The sequence below is a fragment of the Neodothiora populina genome (assembly GCF_041146345.1).
Source record: "Neodothiora populina strain CPC 39397 chromosome Unknown canker_contig_3, whole genome shotgun sequence".
In the NCBI taxonomy this organism is placed as follows: Eukaryota; Fungi; Ascomycota; class Dothideomycetes; order Dothideales; family Dothioraceae; genus Neodothiora; species Neodothiora populina.
The window spans coordinates 431,057-448,439 of record NW_027191417.1 but is presented as its reverse complement, the minus strand read 5'-3'; the positions used below and the strand labels follow the sequence as shown (position 1 = coordinate 448,439).

Here is a 17,383-nt window from a genome sequence, read left to right as displayed (position 1 = left end):
GCACGTCATCATTTCTTGTACGACGGGGAATGGTACCTACGAGTGCATTTTATTGCCAAGCTCGATATGTAGGTACACACTTTACAGGAAGGCAAACAATATCTGGACCTTGCTGTTCCTTACTGTAGCCACCCTCGCGGCATCATACAAAAGGTACAGTACCTTACCTTAGCTTTTGCCCATCGGAAACTTTGGTCCGAAGAAACTAATCTCAATGTGGTCAAAAGTACGTCCTCTGTCGCGTCCTCCACAGGCTTGACGCGCCTCGCTTACCTAGAGAAAGAATCGGTGCGAATGTCTACCTATTTGCTCTGATTATCGTCTTATCTTTCGGGGACTCCGGAAATGTCGGCGCCACTATGAAGCAAGAGTCAAAAGTGAAACTGCAGATAGATGTGCAGGGAGATGGTGACGAAGATTCTCTGCGTGGCGGAGAAGCCATCGATAGCTAAGGCAGTGGCCAACCATCTAGGCGGAGGTCAGGTTCAAGCTGTATGCATCAATTCTCTTCCAATCTGTTTTAATTCGTGTGCACAACCATATGTCCTCGTGCTGCAAGAAGTCTGCTTACACCAATCACTTTCCAGCGCAATGTTACCGGTAGTCAATATGTCAAAAACTACTGCTTCTCCTACGATTTCCCCGCCTGGGGACAATGCGAGGTCGTCATGACATCGGTCCTGGGCCACATCTTTAGCACAGACTTCCCGAGCGAGTACAAGTCGTGGAGCGGTTGTGATCCGTCTGCCCTCTTCGAGGCCGAGATCGTCAAGTATCTCGAAGACAAGAATAAGCCAATCGCCAAGAACATCGAGTCCCAAGGTCGGTATGCTAAGGCACTCTTCATCTGGACCGACTGTGATCGAGAAGGTGAGTACATTGGCACCGAAGTCAGACAAATTGCAGCATCTGCGAACCCGCGCTTGCTTCAAGCCGGGAAAGTTGTGCGTGCAAGGTTCTCCAACATAGAACGTCAGCATATTATCCAAGCTGCTAGAAATCCCATCGCAATCGATGAGAATCAGGCACAAGCAGTTGCGGCAAGAATCGAGCTCGATTTCCGCATCGGTACCAGTTTCACTCGTATGCAGAGCTTGAAGTTCAGATCGTGGGTAGCGGCTCGTGGCATTGATGAAGACAACCTTAAGCTCATCAGCTACGGTACATGTCAATTTCCTACCTTAGGCTTCGTGGTGGACCGCTATTTCACCGTGAAGAACTTCAGATCAGAGCCCTTCTGGTCGATCAAGGTCACGCACAAGACAGATGAAATCGAAGTCAAGTTCAATTGGTCCCGCAACCATTTGTTTGACCGAATGCTAACAACGATCCTCTTCGAACGCTGCATTGTCGCCAGATGGGCCAAAGTCATCAAGGTACAGACCAAGCCAACAAGCAAATGGAAACCGCTGCCTTTGACGACGGTTGAACTGCAGAAGATGGGGAGTAGGTATCTCCGTATGGACAGTCACACCGTCATGACAATAGCCGAAGCGCTGTACAACAAGGGATGGATCAGCTACCCTCGAACCGAGACCGATCAATTCGATCGCGCTATGGATCTCCGAGCTGTGATTCAGAAGCAGACCCAAGGACCTCGCTGGGGACAATATGCACAGAAGTAGGTCTATCATCTTGATCCGTCTATCCCGATCGTCCACTCACATTTTGACAGCTTGCTTGATGGGGGCTTCAATCAACCACGAAGTGGACGTAATAATGATAAAGCTCATCCGCCCATCCATCCGGTCAATTTTGTCATGCCCTCAAGCCTCGCGAGCGATGAAGAGCGCCGCGTACATGAGTTCATTGTTCGCCACTTCCTTGCTTGTTGTAGTGAAGATGCCAAAGGCACACGTGATGAAGTCTCAATACTCTGGGGACCTGAAATGTTTAGTGCGGCGGGCTTGACTGTGCGGGAGAGAAATTATCTTGATATCTACCCCTACCACAAATGGACAAGCACGCAGAACCTTCCCAAGTTCGAGGTTGGTGAAACATTTATTCCCACAGAGGCACGAATGAACGAGGGGAAAACAAGCCCTCCTGGATACCTTACTGAACCAGATCTCATTTCACTCATGGATGCCAATGGCATCGGTACCGATGCAACTATGGCAGAGCATATCCGGACGATAAAAGCTCGTGGCTATGTTGTGGCGATGCCGCGTGGGAGAGCAGCCCACCTCGATGAGGATGACGGCGGTGGCGATGATGAAGAGGGTGAAGCACCAGAAGTGCAAGCGGCGCGCGGTGGAGGCCGTGGGCGTGGCAGAGTAAGAGGGCGAGGCAACCGAGGTGTTGGGCAGGCAACTACAGGCCGAAGCAGTGGTGCAGCAAGCATGGACGAATTCATTCCCACAACGCTTGGAGTCGCTCTTGTCAAAGGCTATGAAGACATGGGCTTCGACACAAGTCTGAGCAAACCATTCCTCAGAAAGGAAGTCAGTGGCTAATGTTCAATTATGAAACTTAGCTTGCGCTAATTCTCGTGGAACAGATGGAACTGAAAATGAAAGCCATTTGCGATGGCCAAACTACTAGAAGCGCAGTCGTACAGGAGAGTCTGGACATGTATCGCGACGTATACATCCGGACGACCAGACAATTGAACGTCATGAAAGCAGTAAGGCAGACTTGATTTGCGGTAAGTCCACATGGTCGCTGACAACACACAATAGGCAATTGACAAATACGTGGTGCCCGGTTGAGTGGGCATATGAGACGCACTTGGCACTCGACGAGACGGTGATCGACTTTCGGGGCAAGCAAGCCCGGGGCTGATCGCGCGTTCCTCATCAATGAGAATGGAGCATGCGTATCCCCTTAGCCACGCGCTGCCATACATGACAGTATCCTACCTTCCGTACCTCTCGAAAGTCCGAGGCATGAGACATGAAAATGGCTTGACAATGTACAATTTCATGGGCAGCACGGGTCGGCCAAGTAAGATAGATTTGAGTTCCACAACGCTCATGGTTCGCCAGGGAGATTGAGTTTGAGCAGGCTTGAGATGAAATCCCCTCCCCGCAATCGTTACGATTCAGCGGACTTTGACGGATTTTGTAGCAGTACGCGAAGGCAAGCGCGCAACCGGTAGCAGCGATTAGACAGGGTCTGGTCAAGCCCAGCCTCGGCGCCAGGATGCAGATGCATACTCACTGTGACTTCAAGGTTGTGGCAGGAGCAGGGTGAGACTCAGATGTTCTGACAGGACTTCCTTGTTGCTTGGTGATAATCCCGCGATGTACGGATCAGCCTCGTGGGTCAGACCGTGGAGGTTTTGTGTCGCTCTCTTTAGTTTTTTGCAGAGACCCTCGTGGGCTGAGATTTGACCGAAAGTCTGTCATAGCTTAGGAGTCGAGTCGAGTGGGATCGGCTCACAGCTCATTGGATGCCTCACCCCACATATGTGGTCCTGTCACTACGGTAGGTCGGAGTTTGTCATGGACCGGCCGTGGTAGCGTGGACCTCTTGCTTTGGTGGACTGCAAAGAAAGGGCGGAGGGGGGCAAAGGGCAGGCAAATACCTTGTGCAGCAGCAAATCAAAGCAAGTCAAAGCAAAGCAGCGCAGAGTAAAGCAGAGCGAAGAGGCTGATCTGACCGAGGAGACTATCGAGTCTCGAGTCTCGCGAGTCGAAACGATACGTAACTCTGCCCTTTTTCCAAGTCGACCTAGCCTTGCAGTAAATCTAGCGCAATAATCCTATCTTTGAATTGAAGTACATGTCTCCCTTAACAGTAGTAGTCCTTCAACAACAGCAACAGCAATAATAACGGAAAGTCTTACCGCCACATTGCTTGCACAGTATACGACTTGTAGCAACGGTCGTACCTTATCTATCACAAGGAGTTCTCTGCAAGCATTCACGCAGTCTGTGAACTGTCGTTAGCGAATCCTTCACGTTGCAACGGAATAAAAAGTACGACGACAGAGTATCTTTAGGCTGAGGCCTGGTCAGCAGCACTTGTGCACCCTGCTCCTGCTCCTGCTTCTGTATCCATTCAGCCCAACGCTTCGGAATATCGCCTCGAGTCACAGGCTCCAATATCCAATAGGCCATCAGCAGCAAAAGCGCGGGCGGCAAAAAGTCCTGTAATTTGTATCTGTATCGAAGCGCTCACTTGACATATTCTGTCGCGAGTTGCACATGCCCTTTTCTGGAGCATGATTTCGCCGCAGATCAATGTTAATGATGGCAAGTGATGCAAGCCACCCGTTTTGCAATTTTCTTTGTCGGAGTAGCAGCCAGACTAACTCGAGACGTCTCTGGATGTAGGCTTCAGCAGTCCGCGAACCAGCGCCTCAGCGACGTCGCGTGGACGTCAGACACAGGCACAGACTCAGACTCAGACTCAGGCTCAGGCGCAATCCTCATCCTCTCCCTCGTCTCAGCCAAGGGTGCAGACACACCTACATCCGCACCAGGAAGAGCAGCTGCTGGATGACGATGCTGGCTATGGGTCGCCCATCTCACTCTCACGCATACGCAGCACAGGTAGTCTGCTGAATTATCCGCCGCATGGCTCTCTGTCCGCAGACGCCCAGCGCACCAGAATGTCCTTTGATGCTGCCTCGCTCGAGTCGGAAATCAGCAGGTCTGTTGTCTCCATCTTCTCTTCCTGACCTTGCCAGTTGAGCCCATCATGAGTACAAGGATTGACGGGACCGCGCCCCTTACAGATCACCCGGAATGCCTGAGCGTGACAGTGGCCTCCGCCGCATTCGACAAGTCGTCTCTAATCGACAGGGAACTCTATCTGCTCGCTCATCGTCCCACAACCTCAGACTGGCCTCTGCAGGCAGCGTTCAAGGGATCATGCCTTCCGGTCCATCGTCACCGACGTTACCGTTCAGCGAGGACCTCAGTCGCTTCCCCTCAGAGTCGCTACATTCATTCTCATTCGCCCATCAGTCAGAAGACTCGCTTCACAACAGGCAGACCGTTCTCAAAAGATCTATGGACTTTATGCGCGACAAATTAGGTTGGGCAGCGGTCAACCCGAATATAATGAACGCTCAAGCAAAGATCTCGGGCGATCACGAAGTTCAAAGCATGGTGGAGCTCCTGCAGCGCGCCAACCTGCTGGGTCCCGACGGCAACCTAAATGCTCCAGGCATTGGAATTACAAACGCCCCTCTGAGCGGCCCCGCCGACCCATCAGCCGACAACATCTTCGATAGAAGTTTTGCCCCCATCTCGGAAAGTCCCAAGAGCACAATTTCGCCGCTGTCCGAGGAGAATACTAAAGAAAACGGAGCAAACGTTCAGCCCTCAAGCGCTCTTCCAGAGAACCACGCTGATGTGAACGCGACCGCTGTTGGCCACGAGGATTCGCGGATGCTTTCCACCGACAGCCTGTCTCCGCCTATGCCCAAGCGTGCCTCGCTCAAGCGCACGTACACTGATATTGGAGCTTTAAATATGCAAAACCGACTCAGTGAAGCAATGGCGCAACCTTACCATGCTCCATCCGTTTCGCAGGATCCCCACGCACTCTCATCCAAGTCCGTTCCGACGTTCCCCCCGACTGGCGCGAAGAATACAGCCGCTCAGCAGAACCAGTCGGGTCCTTCGCACGGGCACGGTCACGGCCGTCAGGCAGCTGCTCATCAGGCCATCTTCACCACCGAAGCAAAGTCACCATGGACGATAACCGCAGCCAACGACCTGGCCTGTCTGGTTTTTGGCGTCACACGCGCTGAGGTGAGGAAAATGGGCATCATGGAAGTGATAAGAGAAGAGCGACGGAAATGGCTCGAGAAGAAACTACGCGGTTCAGATGCCGACTCGCCTGGCCGTGGCCGAAGTAAATCGCCGCAGCGAAACAGTCAGCAGAGCAGTGCCGACCACTCCAAGTCTCCTTCGTCCAACCTCTCGATGGGCACTGGCGTCACCGCAAAGCTTCTCAGTAAGCCCCCGGTTCGTCAGAACTATCAGAGCAGAAGGTCCAAGACGGTCAACGGCATCGACGATGATAAAGCCAAGAACACAGCTTTCCACTCAACGAATGCTTCCAGGGGAGTGTTGCTTTGTGGCGATGTCGTTCCAATTCAGAAGCGCAACGGCGACATTGGGTCTGCCAGTCTGTGGGTCAAGGAGAAGTCAGGAGGTTTGATCTGGGTCCTTGAAGAGATCGCCGAGGACGTTGCATACCTCACAGTCGACGAGATCGGATGTATAGACAAGAGCGTGGGAGCATTGGAAGCCATCTGGGGCGTGGAAAGAGTTCGAAGGGGCACAGACGTGAGAAAACTTCTACCAGAACTGCCAAAGCTTGCAGGAACCCACACTGGTGCCCTTGACCTCGAAAACATCTCTGAGCTCAGACGCTTCACTGCAAGAACTGCTAACAGCATCAGCATACCAGTCACGATCGATCTGCTGTCTGGAGAATCTACCCTGCGTGTCTCAAGCTTTCCTCACATCGCTGGTATCCTGGTAATATCTGCAGATACCCTGAAGGTTGCTAGCTCCAACTCGGTCTTTTCCGCCGCACTCTTTGGCATAGAAAGACCTGAAGATCTAGACATTAGCGACTTGATACCCTCCTTCGACAAGATCCTGCATCTCCTCACCGATGAAGACAAAATCCGCCTCGAGGATGGCCTGGTTATACCTGAGCACAGCTTTCGCAGGGCCAGAGCACTGCTAGCTTTGAGAGAGGGCCGAGCTGACGCCGCTTCCATTTTCTTACGGCCTAGTGGACTTCCGGCAAAGCATAGAGACGGCTCGGACATCATGATCGATGTGCAAATGCGTGTCGTCAAGAGTGACCGTCACGACTCTTTCAACAGTAACATCATTGCCGAGGAGCACGAAGAGGTTCCGACGCAACCCTCGTCCGAAGTAGTATATGCTCTCTGGATCACTTACTCACGAGCACTGCATGCCGTCAACCATGGAGTAGGCCCAGTCAATCCTCTCATCTCTCGACCAGGTTCACCCACGCGAAGGTCGATACCTGGCCAACCCGTGCAGCCCCTTCCTGCCCCCACCGAGGAGAGCGATGAGTCTAGCAGTGCTACCGAGACAGCTACATCTGCAAACTCAAGTTCAACTGCTTCTTCCGCGTCGCTTCTCACTCAACAGCTACAGGATCCTTCCACCGCCACCATATTCTCTGCCGATAATACCGAGCTCTTCGAACATCCTTCACCCGATGCTGAGAAAGCTGGCGTCAAGACAACCAAGAAGAAGCTCATCGCCGATTTCCTTATCCTGGAAGAGATGGGACAGGGTGCCTATGGTCAGGTCAAGCTCGCAAGATATAAGAAGGCGAACGCGCAGAAGATGGTCATCAAGTACGTCACGAAGAGACGCATTCTTGTTGATACATGGACTCGCGACCGGCGACTCGGCACCGTACCTCTGGAGATCCACGTTCTGGACTATCTGCGCCGTGATGGCTTGATGCATCCCAACATCGTCGAGATGGCCGACTTCTTCGAAGACGACATCAACTACTATATCGAGATGATTCCACATGGCTTGCCTGGCATGGACCTTTTTGACTATATCGAACTTCGCGTTAACATGGAAGAGAAGGAATGCCGGAAGATTTTTGTACAAGTGGCCAGTGCCATAGATCACTTGCACAATAAGGCGAGGGTTGTGCATCGTGACATCAAGGACGAAAATGTGATTCTTGATGGCGATGGTGCTGTTAAGCTGGTTGACTTTGGCAGTGCTGCGTATATCAAGTCAGGACCTTTCGATGTCTTCGTCGGAACAATCGGTATGTTGATGGTTTGACACGCGAACACGGTGAAGATACTTTTGCTGACAGTGCTTTTCTACAGATTACGCAGCACCCGAAGTTCTTCGCGGTTCGCCGTACAGAGGCAAAGAGCAAGACGTGTGGGCCCTTGGCATCCTTTTATACACCATCGTCTATAAGGAGAACCCGTTCTACTCTATCGACGAGATCATGGACCATGACCTGCGCGTTCCTTACGTTATGAGCGAGGACTGCATCGACCTGATTCGTAAAATGCTAGACAGAGACGTGGAGCGCCGAATTGGAATCCAGGCTGTCCTGGAACATCCCTGGTCCACACATGTCGACGAGGAAGAGGAGTAACGGTGATGATATAAATTGCACGAACGCGCAAGCGACCAAGGACTCTTATACGGCAGGAGCGGGAAGCGGCTTCACCATCGAGGGGGCTTGACAAGGTTATTCTTATGATTATACCACGAAAACATGGAGGATGCGGCAGACTCTATCTGTCGAGGTTTCTATCCAGGCTGGGGAGGAGTGTCGAGCGTTACTCGACGCCATCGCATCGTCTTCAAGATTGACGGGTCATTGTCATCGCCAGGCGTGTATTGTACGATCGAGGGAAGGTATACATTCTTGCGGTAGATGGATCGTGCGAGTCGGGCACATAGGCGGTACAAGTAATCTTTCATACCGCCAGTCTTTCTCACGAACCGAGGAAGTAAACCAAAGACAACATTCCAAGACAGCGCTTTAAAACTCATGGAGCGTTCGTTTCGTGGATCATTTCATTTCTTATCACCCCTATATTTGTTTTATTTCTATACCAACCTCTTCAGGCAATTTTATCATGGCGATACCCTGTTTCACTGAGGGCTGTTTTGGGGCTTTGGGGCGAGAGCGAACATCGAGCGTGCCATTAACACTACCTACATACAACAAATACATTAAAACTAACAGCGTTCCACGAACCCAATTGTGTAGTCTCTACTCCCTGTTGCATACGCTCCGAATCATATTTATATCTGTTGAGTCGTTGACTATTGGGCGGAGAACGAGATAGAGCTCGAGACCAGCGGACAAGCTTGTAGGTACTTGTACGGACGCAGCAGTAAGGCTGATGAGACCTGGGGAAGCCCAGAGGACGATCTCCATTATCACATGCCAATCGGACCCTTTGCATGACCTCGATCCTGCCATTAGAGTTGAAGCTTGCTTTCGCAGCTGTGGTTGTTGCTGCACGATCGTGGATCATGAGCTCCTCAGCTACCTGTGCTGTACCTTGCTTCCCGCTTGCCTTGTTTAGGGATTTGGACTTGGTTCGAGGATTAAAGAAGAGCTGCTGAAAGGAGCTCTGTGTGATCTTGCAGCTTCCTTCATACTTTGCTATACCATCCAATCCATCGTCTGCTCCCTAATCCTCATAATACACCTTGAAGAAGTCGGTTGTTGCAATCATGGACAAAATCCCCATCTCGGTCGATAAGCCCGCCGTCGGCGTGCGCATCGCACAGGTCGTTGGTCTTACTTCCTCGGCTTACCTCGCAGGTACTGTACTCCTTCTCCTCTGCCTCTGCGGCTCTGTAGTTTGCCCTACGGTGTCTTGCGACAGGGTGGTGGTAGTATTGTGGTTTTCTTCTGACACCAATCAGGTGCTATTGGAGGCATCAGTCTGTTCTCGTGCCCAGCTCTCTTACAGGCTCCTGCTCCACTGCTTGCCAAACAATGGCAGACTGTGTTCGACAAGGGAAAGTTCCTCGCTCCTCCTTTGAGCGTCGTTAGTGCGGCCATCTTTGGTGGACTGGCCTACAGAGGTGTGTGAAACGTCACGAAAATTTTGCGCTAAGGGGCCATCATTTCAAGAGATGCAGAGCTGATGGATATGGGTACAGCTCCGAAGGAATCGCCTTCGATCCTCCTCTACACTGCCGCGGCTCTTTTGGTTCCTTCGATCATCCCATACACTGTCTTCGCCATGGGAACTGTCAATAAGAAACTCAGTGACAAGGCATCGTCTCTTACCGACGCCGCTGCTGAGTCGGGTATTGCTCAAGAGGAGACGGCGCATGCTCTGGTCGACAAGTGGGCGACGCTGAACCTGATTCGCTCGTTCTTGCCGCTCGTCGCTACTGTGTGCGCAGCTTGGGTATGATCAATTCGTTCCTTATCTTCACTTATTAGTGACTTCCATGAGTCCCGGCTGATTATCTGCAGGCAAGTGTCGACAACTACGAGATCCTTGGTCTTGCGAGCTTGAGCCTCAGGTCAGGCGCTAACCGCATGGGTTGAGATAGCACGACTGTGCAAGGCAATTCACCATCAGGAGCCCCATTTCTGCAAATGGTGTCACGATAACTAGGAGATCAAGTTCAATGGGTGTACGTTCTGGGGATTAGGGGGTTGTGTCTGGTGGCTACCATGGGCCCATATTAGCTCGTTCCAAATGAACTACTGGAGATATGCCAGCACGTCGTCCTCGTGCATAATACTCTGATAGGGCTTTCACTGATACTGGCCTTGTCGGGCCGCCTACTATTGGCAAACCGTGAGAGAGGCGAGATCTAGTGGAGAGCCGAATAGATAAGGCGAGTCATGAGAGCGTGTCGTCCGACAGGTCACGCGTGCTGTGACAGGATTTATAGATGAGGTAGGTCAGCGTCGTGTGAGCAACTGTCTTTGATCCTTATCTTTGCACTTAGGTCACTGCTGTACATATACAGTCTAATTGGCAGAGGCCAGTGGATTTGTTCTGGTCGCCGTTCGAGTCTCATCGCGTTACATATCGATGCAACGAGTACAATAATAGACCTTTTGACTTTCGCATCCACACAAGATACCGGTTCATAACCAAGACACAGCCGCACCCCGCAGGAGGACCCTTTCATGCTTCCTTGCTAGGCTCAGGGTCTCCGTTCTAACGCCAAATACAGTAGAGGATCGAAGTCCGCCCCACCACGAGAACTCTATTGCAAACTAACGGGCTGATAAAGAACAAGATAAAGGAAACTAAGTTGAACCCTCTTGATCCGATAAGCCGCAGTCTAGGCCGGAGTATCTAATCATTGGTGTCTGACTAGAAAGACGATCCGACCTGTCAACCTGCAACTTCCCTGATGTTCACGCTGTGTTGTTAGATCTTTGGCACATACTATTCAGCTGTGAAAGTCAGTTGTTCGTGCGGAAGATATTCGCCTGCAAGTCAAGTATCAAGACGTGATCTTGCCATCAATCCGCCGGAGCTGGACTCTCTAAGCCGCGCACTTTCCCCGCTTCGAAGGTGTCAGTACCACTGCTTGTACACTTTCGACACTCCCCTCTCTACGGCTAAAACTTTGGGCTCATCCGAAGCTGCCGACACTTTTTTATATCAAGGACAGAGGAAGTCTTGTCTGCTTCTCCGATTCTGATCTGGTGCCTGTTGTTATCGCTGAGCTGGAATCGGTCAATCAGAACCAGAGGGCAGGTATCCTACCGATAGATAGCTGGTGAATCGGGTGCCGATAAGGCCTGTATTATAACAGCGGAAAATCCTTCCGGAGGGGCATATTCTGGATCTCGGTCAACGAATTAAGTTGGGATCTTGTCTGTATCTTGAGAGTGTGCCGGGCTGGTCAGGATACTTGCTATTCAACTCGATACATATCCGCCCGTGGCTCAATTTTCTGGTGATTCCATAGCCATGAGTTCACAAACGCCGGCATCTCCGGCTTCACCAATTCGCATTCCGGAATCACAAAGGCCAAATAGAAGGGAACGATTCTTGCACAAATTGTCTTCTTCTCCTTCCCTCACGAAAGTGGGAAGACAGCAGTCTTCGGGTTTTCGATATGGCGGCAAGGCATCCGTGTCTTGTATGTCATTGTCATCCGCATCTTCACCATATAATTCATACGGCTCTACTCTAGCTTCCGAACTATATGCGGGTTTTTCGACAGCACCAACTTCGACCGTCACAACACCAGGGGTGATAATACCTCCCTTTGACGAGAAGACTAGAGCCCGACATCTTGGTCTAGAAGGACGTGGTTCAATACCCTTACCTCATGATTTCAGATCAGCATCCAAATCGACCGGAACACCTGGAATCGCCGAGGAGAATGACTATTTCTCCATTATCAGTAAGAAGCCTATTCGCCAGCGAAGGCCGAACTTCAACTTCTGGCGCGATTTACCCTCGGAGGTATGCATGGAGGTTTTCTCATATCTGTCACCGAGGGAGGCTGTCCGATGTTCGGCAGTGTCCAAGCAATTCCACCAGATGTGCTTCGACGGTCAACTATGGAGCGACCTGGACACTTCAGATTTCTATCAAGACATTCCCGCCGATGCTTTGGTCAAGATCATCATTGCTGCTGGACCTTTCGTTCGCGACCTAAATCTTCGAGGTTGCGTGCAATTGAGAGAAAAGTGGTATTCAAAGGGCTTGGCCGAGGCATGTAGGAATCTTGAAAACTTCTCTCTCGAGGGTTGCCGGATCGACAGGACTTCGATTCATAACTTCCTCTTGCAGAACCCACGCTTAGTACACATCAATCTTTCTGGTCTGGCAAATGCAACAAATTCGACAATGAAAATGATTGCTCAAGCTTGCCCACGAGTCGAGTATCTGAACATATCGTGGTGCAACAACATCGATACAAGAGGCCTTCGAAGAGTCGTCGAGGCTTGTCCCAGGTTAAAGGACATCCGGGCAGGCGAAGTGCGTGGGTGGGAAGATCTTGACTTTATGCAGCTGCTGTTCGAGAAGAACTCTCTGGAGAGGCTTCTACTCATGAACTGCGATTCTCTGAATGATGAGGCTCTGGCCATACTGATAGAGGGTCGGGACAGCGAAATGGACTATCTCACAGGCCGACCGATCGTCCCACCTCGCACGTTCAAACATCTCGATTTGACGCGTTGTCGAGGCATCAGTGACGATGGTGTTGCGACCATGATCAACAATGTTCCTGAGATTGAAGGCTTGCAGCTGTCCAAGGTGCCTGGGATTACTGATCAGACTATGACCGCACTCATCAATTCCATGCCCAAACTCACTCACCTGGACCTTGAAGAGCAGGAGATCTTGACGAATGTCGTTCTAACCACTCTCGCCAACGCACCCTGCTCAAAGTCAATACGCCATCTTGGCATATCATACTGCGAAGACCTCGGTGACGTTGGCATGCTGCCCGTGCTCAAGAACTGCACCAACCTCCGCAGTCTCGACGTGGACAACACCCGCATCTCCGACCTGACCTTAGCCGAGGCCGCATCTCTAGTGCGATCAAGAAGCACTCGCACAACAAGCAATCTCGACAGGCCCACATTCGGACTCCGACTCGTCGCGTACGACTGCCAAAACGTGACCTGGACAGGCATCCGCGAGATCCTCTCGCGCAACGCCGAAGTCATCACAACCCGTCGACCAGCAACAGCAGTGCGAACACCCACAGACGATAACGTCAGAAGCTGCGATGTCCCTCTACCCTCACCCTCGACCCATCCCTCGGCAGTACGCACATACCCGCGCGAAATCATTCAGCTGAAGTGTTTCTACAACTACCAGCCCACTGTAGAAGAGCACACGAAGCGCGTCGTTCGAGGCGATTTTGCATCCGCCATCCGGCTCGAGCGGAAATGGGCTGAGTTCATGATTGCGCAGGAGGAGGCGGGGGCTAGCGGCGCAGGCGCCAGACGTCGCCGACGCAGAGCGAGGGAGGCGCAGATGATGCACGCGGATGAGGAAGGCGAGGGGACTGAAGCTGGTGCTGGGCAAGGGGCGGGAGGACCAGGTGGTGCAGTGGGGGGTGGGAGGAGGAGGAGAGCCCGCAGCGGAGGCTGTGTGGTCATGTGAAGTATCCCTTTCTTCTAAGTTTATTCTCTCTGCTCACTTCAATCGCCTCAGTCACCACGGGACGTGGGCTCATATGGTTGCTTCATACATTGACACGGGACAGGAGTTTTAAGACCAAGCCATCGCTTTTCATGTCGTCTTCCGTTTCTTGTTTCTTTGTCTCTGCAGGTGGAGATGAATGTGATGGGCGGACATGGCCGGGTACATACACATATCGCACTGCGATCGCACTAGGGGCACTTGAATCGCACAGCCACAGCCAGCAGGCTAGCATCGGAGTCTTGAGGAACTATCTCCATATATCTCATCGATTTCTATCACGAACACGCGAGTCTTTTTCTCCCTCATCCTACCACTTCATCCATCATTGCTCTCCCCAGCCACATCTCTGATTCTCAAGTGACGTGGTCCATCTCCCGACTCATGGGCCATACCCGTCTAACGGCAACGTCCCTTACCGTACCTTATACACCAAGCCCTTCGCAAGTTCGATACGTGTCGACAAGACCAGACATCTCATTCAATGTCCTTTTGTCCTCGGTCACAATCTGGTGCTGGACACGTACAGTACGTCGACCTCGCGACGTCGTCATGTATATGAGTCGACGTCGTGGTTCTCGTGGGAGGGTTCACGGACGGGCCCATGGAGGGGGATAGGTAGAGGGAAGAGAGAGGCCGCGACGCAGAGAAATGGTGACGTGCAGTGCAAATAGTGTTGGATTAAGTATTAATAGGCCAAAGTCGATTGTTAGATAATTAGGTACATTCGAAGTTGGAAAGATGGCAACAGAGGGAGAAAAGAAAAAGAATAACGCCAATATCGCTCCAATGCGCCGCCACCTTGAATGTGTTCCTCCGTTTGCCCTTGCTTTTTCCTCTTTTCCCTTTGCTTTGCGGAAACGCTATGTTATGCTGATGATGTGATGTGCTGTGTTCTGTTGTCTTATGCTAGACCATGCTGAACCATGCAATGCCAACCGGATATTTCGGTAGACTGTGTATGCGTGAAAAGATAGGGACTGGATGTGAGAGTGATGAAGCGGGAAAGAGAGGAGTTGTACCCGAAGAACCCCTCAAACGAGACAAGTTTCGAAAAAGACGTCGAGAAGAAAATCCAGCTCCCACGTCCAGTTCCTCTGTCCCGCTCCGCCTCGGCCTTGTTGTCGTCGGCCTACTGCTCCTCTTCCTGCTCTGCCACCCCCACTAGCAGTACCGCCGCCGCCACGACGGCTAGACGAGGAACCAGCGACGCCGCCTCTCAGGACATCCCTCACCACACCCCCATAGACATGTCTATCCCTCTCGACGGCGTTGTCGCCGCCAAGCCGTTCCTTTTCGCCCTCCAGCCACTTGATCTCCGCCTCCTTGGCCGCCGATTTGAGAATGTCATCTTCGTTCTCCGCCACGTACAAGTCGCACTTGTCGCATTCCTGGCACCTCGTACCTGGGCGGTCGCGGAAGTGCTGGCAGAAGTGGCTGTAACCTTCGCGGTGAGAAATCTCGCAGCGGCAGATGTAGCACATTGTGTAGCCGCACCGGCACACGAGTTTGTTGCAGCCTGAGGACTTGATGAAGGATAGATTGCACTTGGGGCAGGTGCGTTTGATGGATTGTGTTGTTGCTGTTTCGATTGCGTGCCTCAGAGACTGGAGCGGGGATGTGGGTTGGGAATTGCTGGAAGAGGGATCGCCCGAGGTTGGCGAGTCGGAAGAAAAGCAGCTGTGGGGATCTTGCCAGGCGGCATGGCAGTTTGTGCATGAGAGTCGCTGACACGATGGCGAGAGACATGTGAATTTCAAGCCTCGTCGTTTGTGCAAAACGCGAGCTTGTGAGCTGCGTAGACGGGCGTGAAAGGCTTTCGAGGTCAGTATAATGATGATTAAAGTAATGGGTAACAGTAAAAATAGTATAGGGTAGAGAAGCAAAAAGACCAAGACACCGAGGGCGATGTAAGGATCATGGGGTATATGTCCGGCTTGTTGGAAGATGACGGTGATGGGGTCGCGAAATGAAATAGACGGTAGCTCGTCTAATTCGGCATAGGGACAGAAAGGACATTTGAGGAGAGGTAGTCGACTTTTAGTCATCGTCTCGGAAGCGACACGGTCTTGGAAGGTGTGCCAAGTGTGCTGGCCTTCTTTGGTGGTGAAGAGTGCTCGTTTGACCAGCTGAGCAGGTATGCAGCCCTGGCATTCGTCAAGAGCAGGAGCGAGACAGCGGAGTGATGCTTTCCCGAGGTCGACACTCCGAGCCCAGCCTTGGCCGTACAGAGCCTCGTTGGTGGTATGTCTGATGCAAGTAAAGCAGACATAGTGACAGCCGTCGTCGCAGGTAGCAATCTGCTCAAAGGTGGTAGACGAGTAGCAGCATTCGCAGTCATACAATGCCTGAGCCTCGGTGGCCTCGGCTTCGTTCAGCTCATCGGCGAGAGCCTGATCTCTTCGAAACAGTTCGTCCTTACTGGCGGCAAGAAGAGGAGCGACAAAGGTGGCGTACAGTTCGCGGTTGAGTTCGTGACTCTTGGTCCTATTAAGACACGGCAGAACACGGCCGCTGCCCGTCAGGTCTGGCTGCCACTCTATGAGCGGATGACTCTCGGCTTCCAGGGTGTTCCCCCTCTTGCGTGTCCAGAAGTTGGTGATGGTCGCCCTCCACGACCTCGAATGGATCTGTTGCAGTGTAGGGCGCGACAAAGTGTAAGAGTAGTTGTGCTCGGCGAGGACTGCACGAATGGCAGAGTGGCTCAGACTCTTGAATTCCTGGTAAAAGGCGAGTTTGACCGCTGCCTTGTATTCTTCGCTTCGGAAAGTGTCTTCCTGGCGCAATGCCTTCTCTTCCCTCGGTTTCCTGTCTTCTTCCTTTGCCGTGGCGGCGGCGGCAGCGTTGTTCCTCCTCCTGTATCGGCCCTGAACAAACTTGACACCATCCCTCAGCAAATGCTCCGTCACCACTTCTAGCCTGCTCTCCTGACTCAGATTGACGAGCATCTCTCGGAAGACCTCAGGTTCAACGTCCGGGAAGACATCGACCAGTACCCGTAAGGCATCATTGAATTGTCTCAAGTCCGGTTCTTGTGCAGAGAGCTGCTCTGCTTTGACAATCGTGTCCGAGGTCGTCGTCCTTGTCAATGTCGTCTCGTCGTCTTCGTCGGGATCGAAGTACTTGGAATCATCCGGAGCCTCCTCTGGATATTTGCCTTTGGCGAAGAAGCCGGTGCGAGGCAGGAACCCTCTGCCCTTGGTCATGGGCAAAGCGGAGAAGACGGTCGTCATGATCGCTGAGTAATCGATTGAACAACAGGAGTGTCTGATTCAAAGGTCGATGTGATATGAATAACGATGTGCAGCTGCCGTTCGCTTTCAAGAACAGGTACTGGACCACGACATGATCAAGATGATGGGCGACATAATCATGGACCTCTTTTTTCCTTTCCTATCTCCTTTGATTTTCCTGTGTAATGAATAATCACATGCGACAAGGAAAAAGGGAAAGCGCGACGGCAATGAGATCCGGGGGGCAAGGGTGGGTTGTGCAGATGCAGCACAAGCAATGTAGGGAAGGTAATTATCGTGAAGTCCGTGTGGATATGAAATGATGACAAGTACTCCGTAGTCTGACCACTTTCCCTACCTTAGTATTATCGCTGCTGAAAAATAGCGTACTTGCTGTACACTGCCCGGCGGCACTTGGTGGAGAAAGGCAGTTGTCGTAGTTGTCGACGTCGTTGTTGATTTAGTGGTACCACAAGGTATGCTTGTATGAGTGATTCGTCATCTGACACACAAAATTAACACAAGATGCGAGAAAGACCATCCAGACCCT

General features: G+C 51.9%; 5 protein-coding genes across 7 annotated transcripts; 4 read left to right on the top strand and 1 right to left on the bottom strand.

Moving 5' to 3' along the window:
- Positions 1 to 405: 405 nt before the first annotated feature.
- Positions 406 to 2,711, top strand: AAFC00_004564 (uncharacterized protein; the record flags this gene model as incomplete). Its single annotated transcript, XM_069344227.1, has 5 exons — positions 406 to 492; positions 588 to 1,621; positions 1,676 to 2,444; positions 2,501 to 2,626; positions 2,682 to 2,711. 5 exons carry the CDS (start codon positions 406 to 408, stop codon positions 2,709 to 2,711), a joined length of 2,046 nt encoding a protein of 681 aa, XP_069196646.1.
- A 1,847-nt stretch (positions 2,712 to 4,558) lies between these two features.
- AAFC00_004563 (uncharacterized protein) lies at positions 4,559 to 8,085 on the top strand (the record flags this gene model as incomplete). The annotated part of the gene is made up of 3 exons (XM_069344226.1): positions 4,559 to 4,599; positions 4,685 to 7,740; positions 7,805 to 8,085. 3 exons carry the CDS (start codon positions 4,559 to 4,561, stop codon positions 8,083 to 8,085), a joined length of 3,378 nt encoding a protein of 1,125 aa, XP_069196645.1.
- Positions 8,086 to 9,182: 1,097 nt separating this feature from the next.
- On the top strand, positions 9,183 to 10,014 carry AAFC00_004562 (uncharacterized protein; the record flags this gene model as incomplete). Its single annotated transcript, XM_069344225.1, has 4 exons — positions 9,183 to 9,273; positions 9,378 to 9,539; positions 9,618 to 9,871; positions 9,940 to 10,014. The coding sequence occupies 4 exons, from the start codon at positions 9,183 to 9,185 to the stop codon at positions 10,012 to 10,014; spliced, it is 582 nt and encodes a 193-aa protein (XP_069196644.1).
- Positions 10,015 to 11,404: 1,390 nt separating this feature from the next.
- AAFC00_004561 (uncharacterized protein) lies at positions 11,405 to 13,561 on the top strand (the record flags this gene model as incomplete). Of its 2 annotated transcripts, none has more annotated exons than XM_069344223.1 (1): positions 11,405 to 13,561. In XM_069344223.1, the coding sequence occupies one exon, from the start codon at positions 11,405 to 11,407 to the stop codon at positions 13,559 to 13,561; it is 2,157 nt and encodes a 718-aa protein (XP_069196642.1). The 2 variants fall into 2 exon arrangements, with proteins under 2 accessions (XP_069196642.1, XP_069196643.1); XM_069344224.1 differs by having other exon boundaries at positions 11,579 to 13,561.
- Positions 13,562 to 14,634: 1,073 nt separating this feature from the next.
- AAFC00_004560 (uncharacterized protein) lies at positions 14,635 to 16,833 on the bottom strand (the record flags this gene model as incomplete). 2 transcript variants are annotated; one of them, XM_069344222.1, is made up of 1 exon in its annotated part: positions 14,635 to 16,833. In XM_069344222.1, the coding sequence occupies one exon, from the start codon at positions 16,831 to 16,833 to the stop codon at positions 14,635 to 14,637; it is 2,199 nt and encodes a 732-aa protein (XP_069196640.1). The 2 variants fall into 2 exon arrangements, with proteins under 2 accessions (XP_069196640.1, XP_069196641.1); XM_069348177.1 differs by having other exon boundaries at positions 14,635 to 16,806.
- Positions 16,834 to 17,383: the final 550 nt, after the last annotated feature.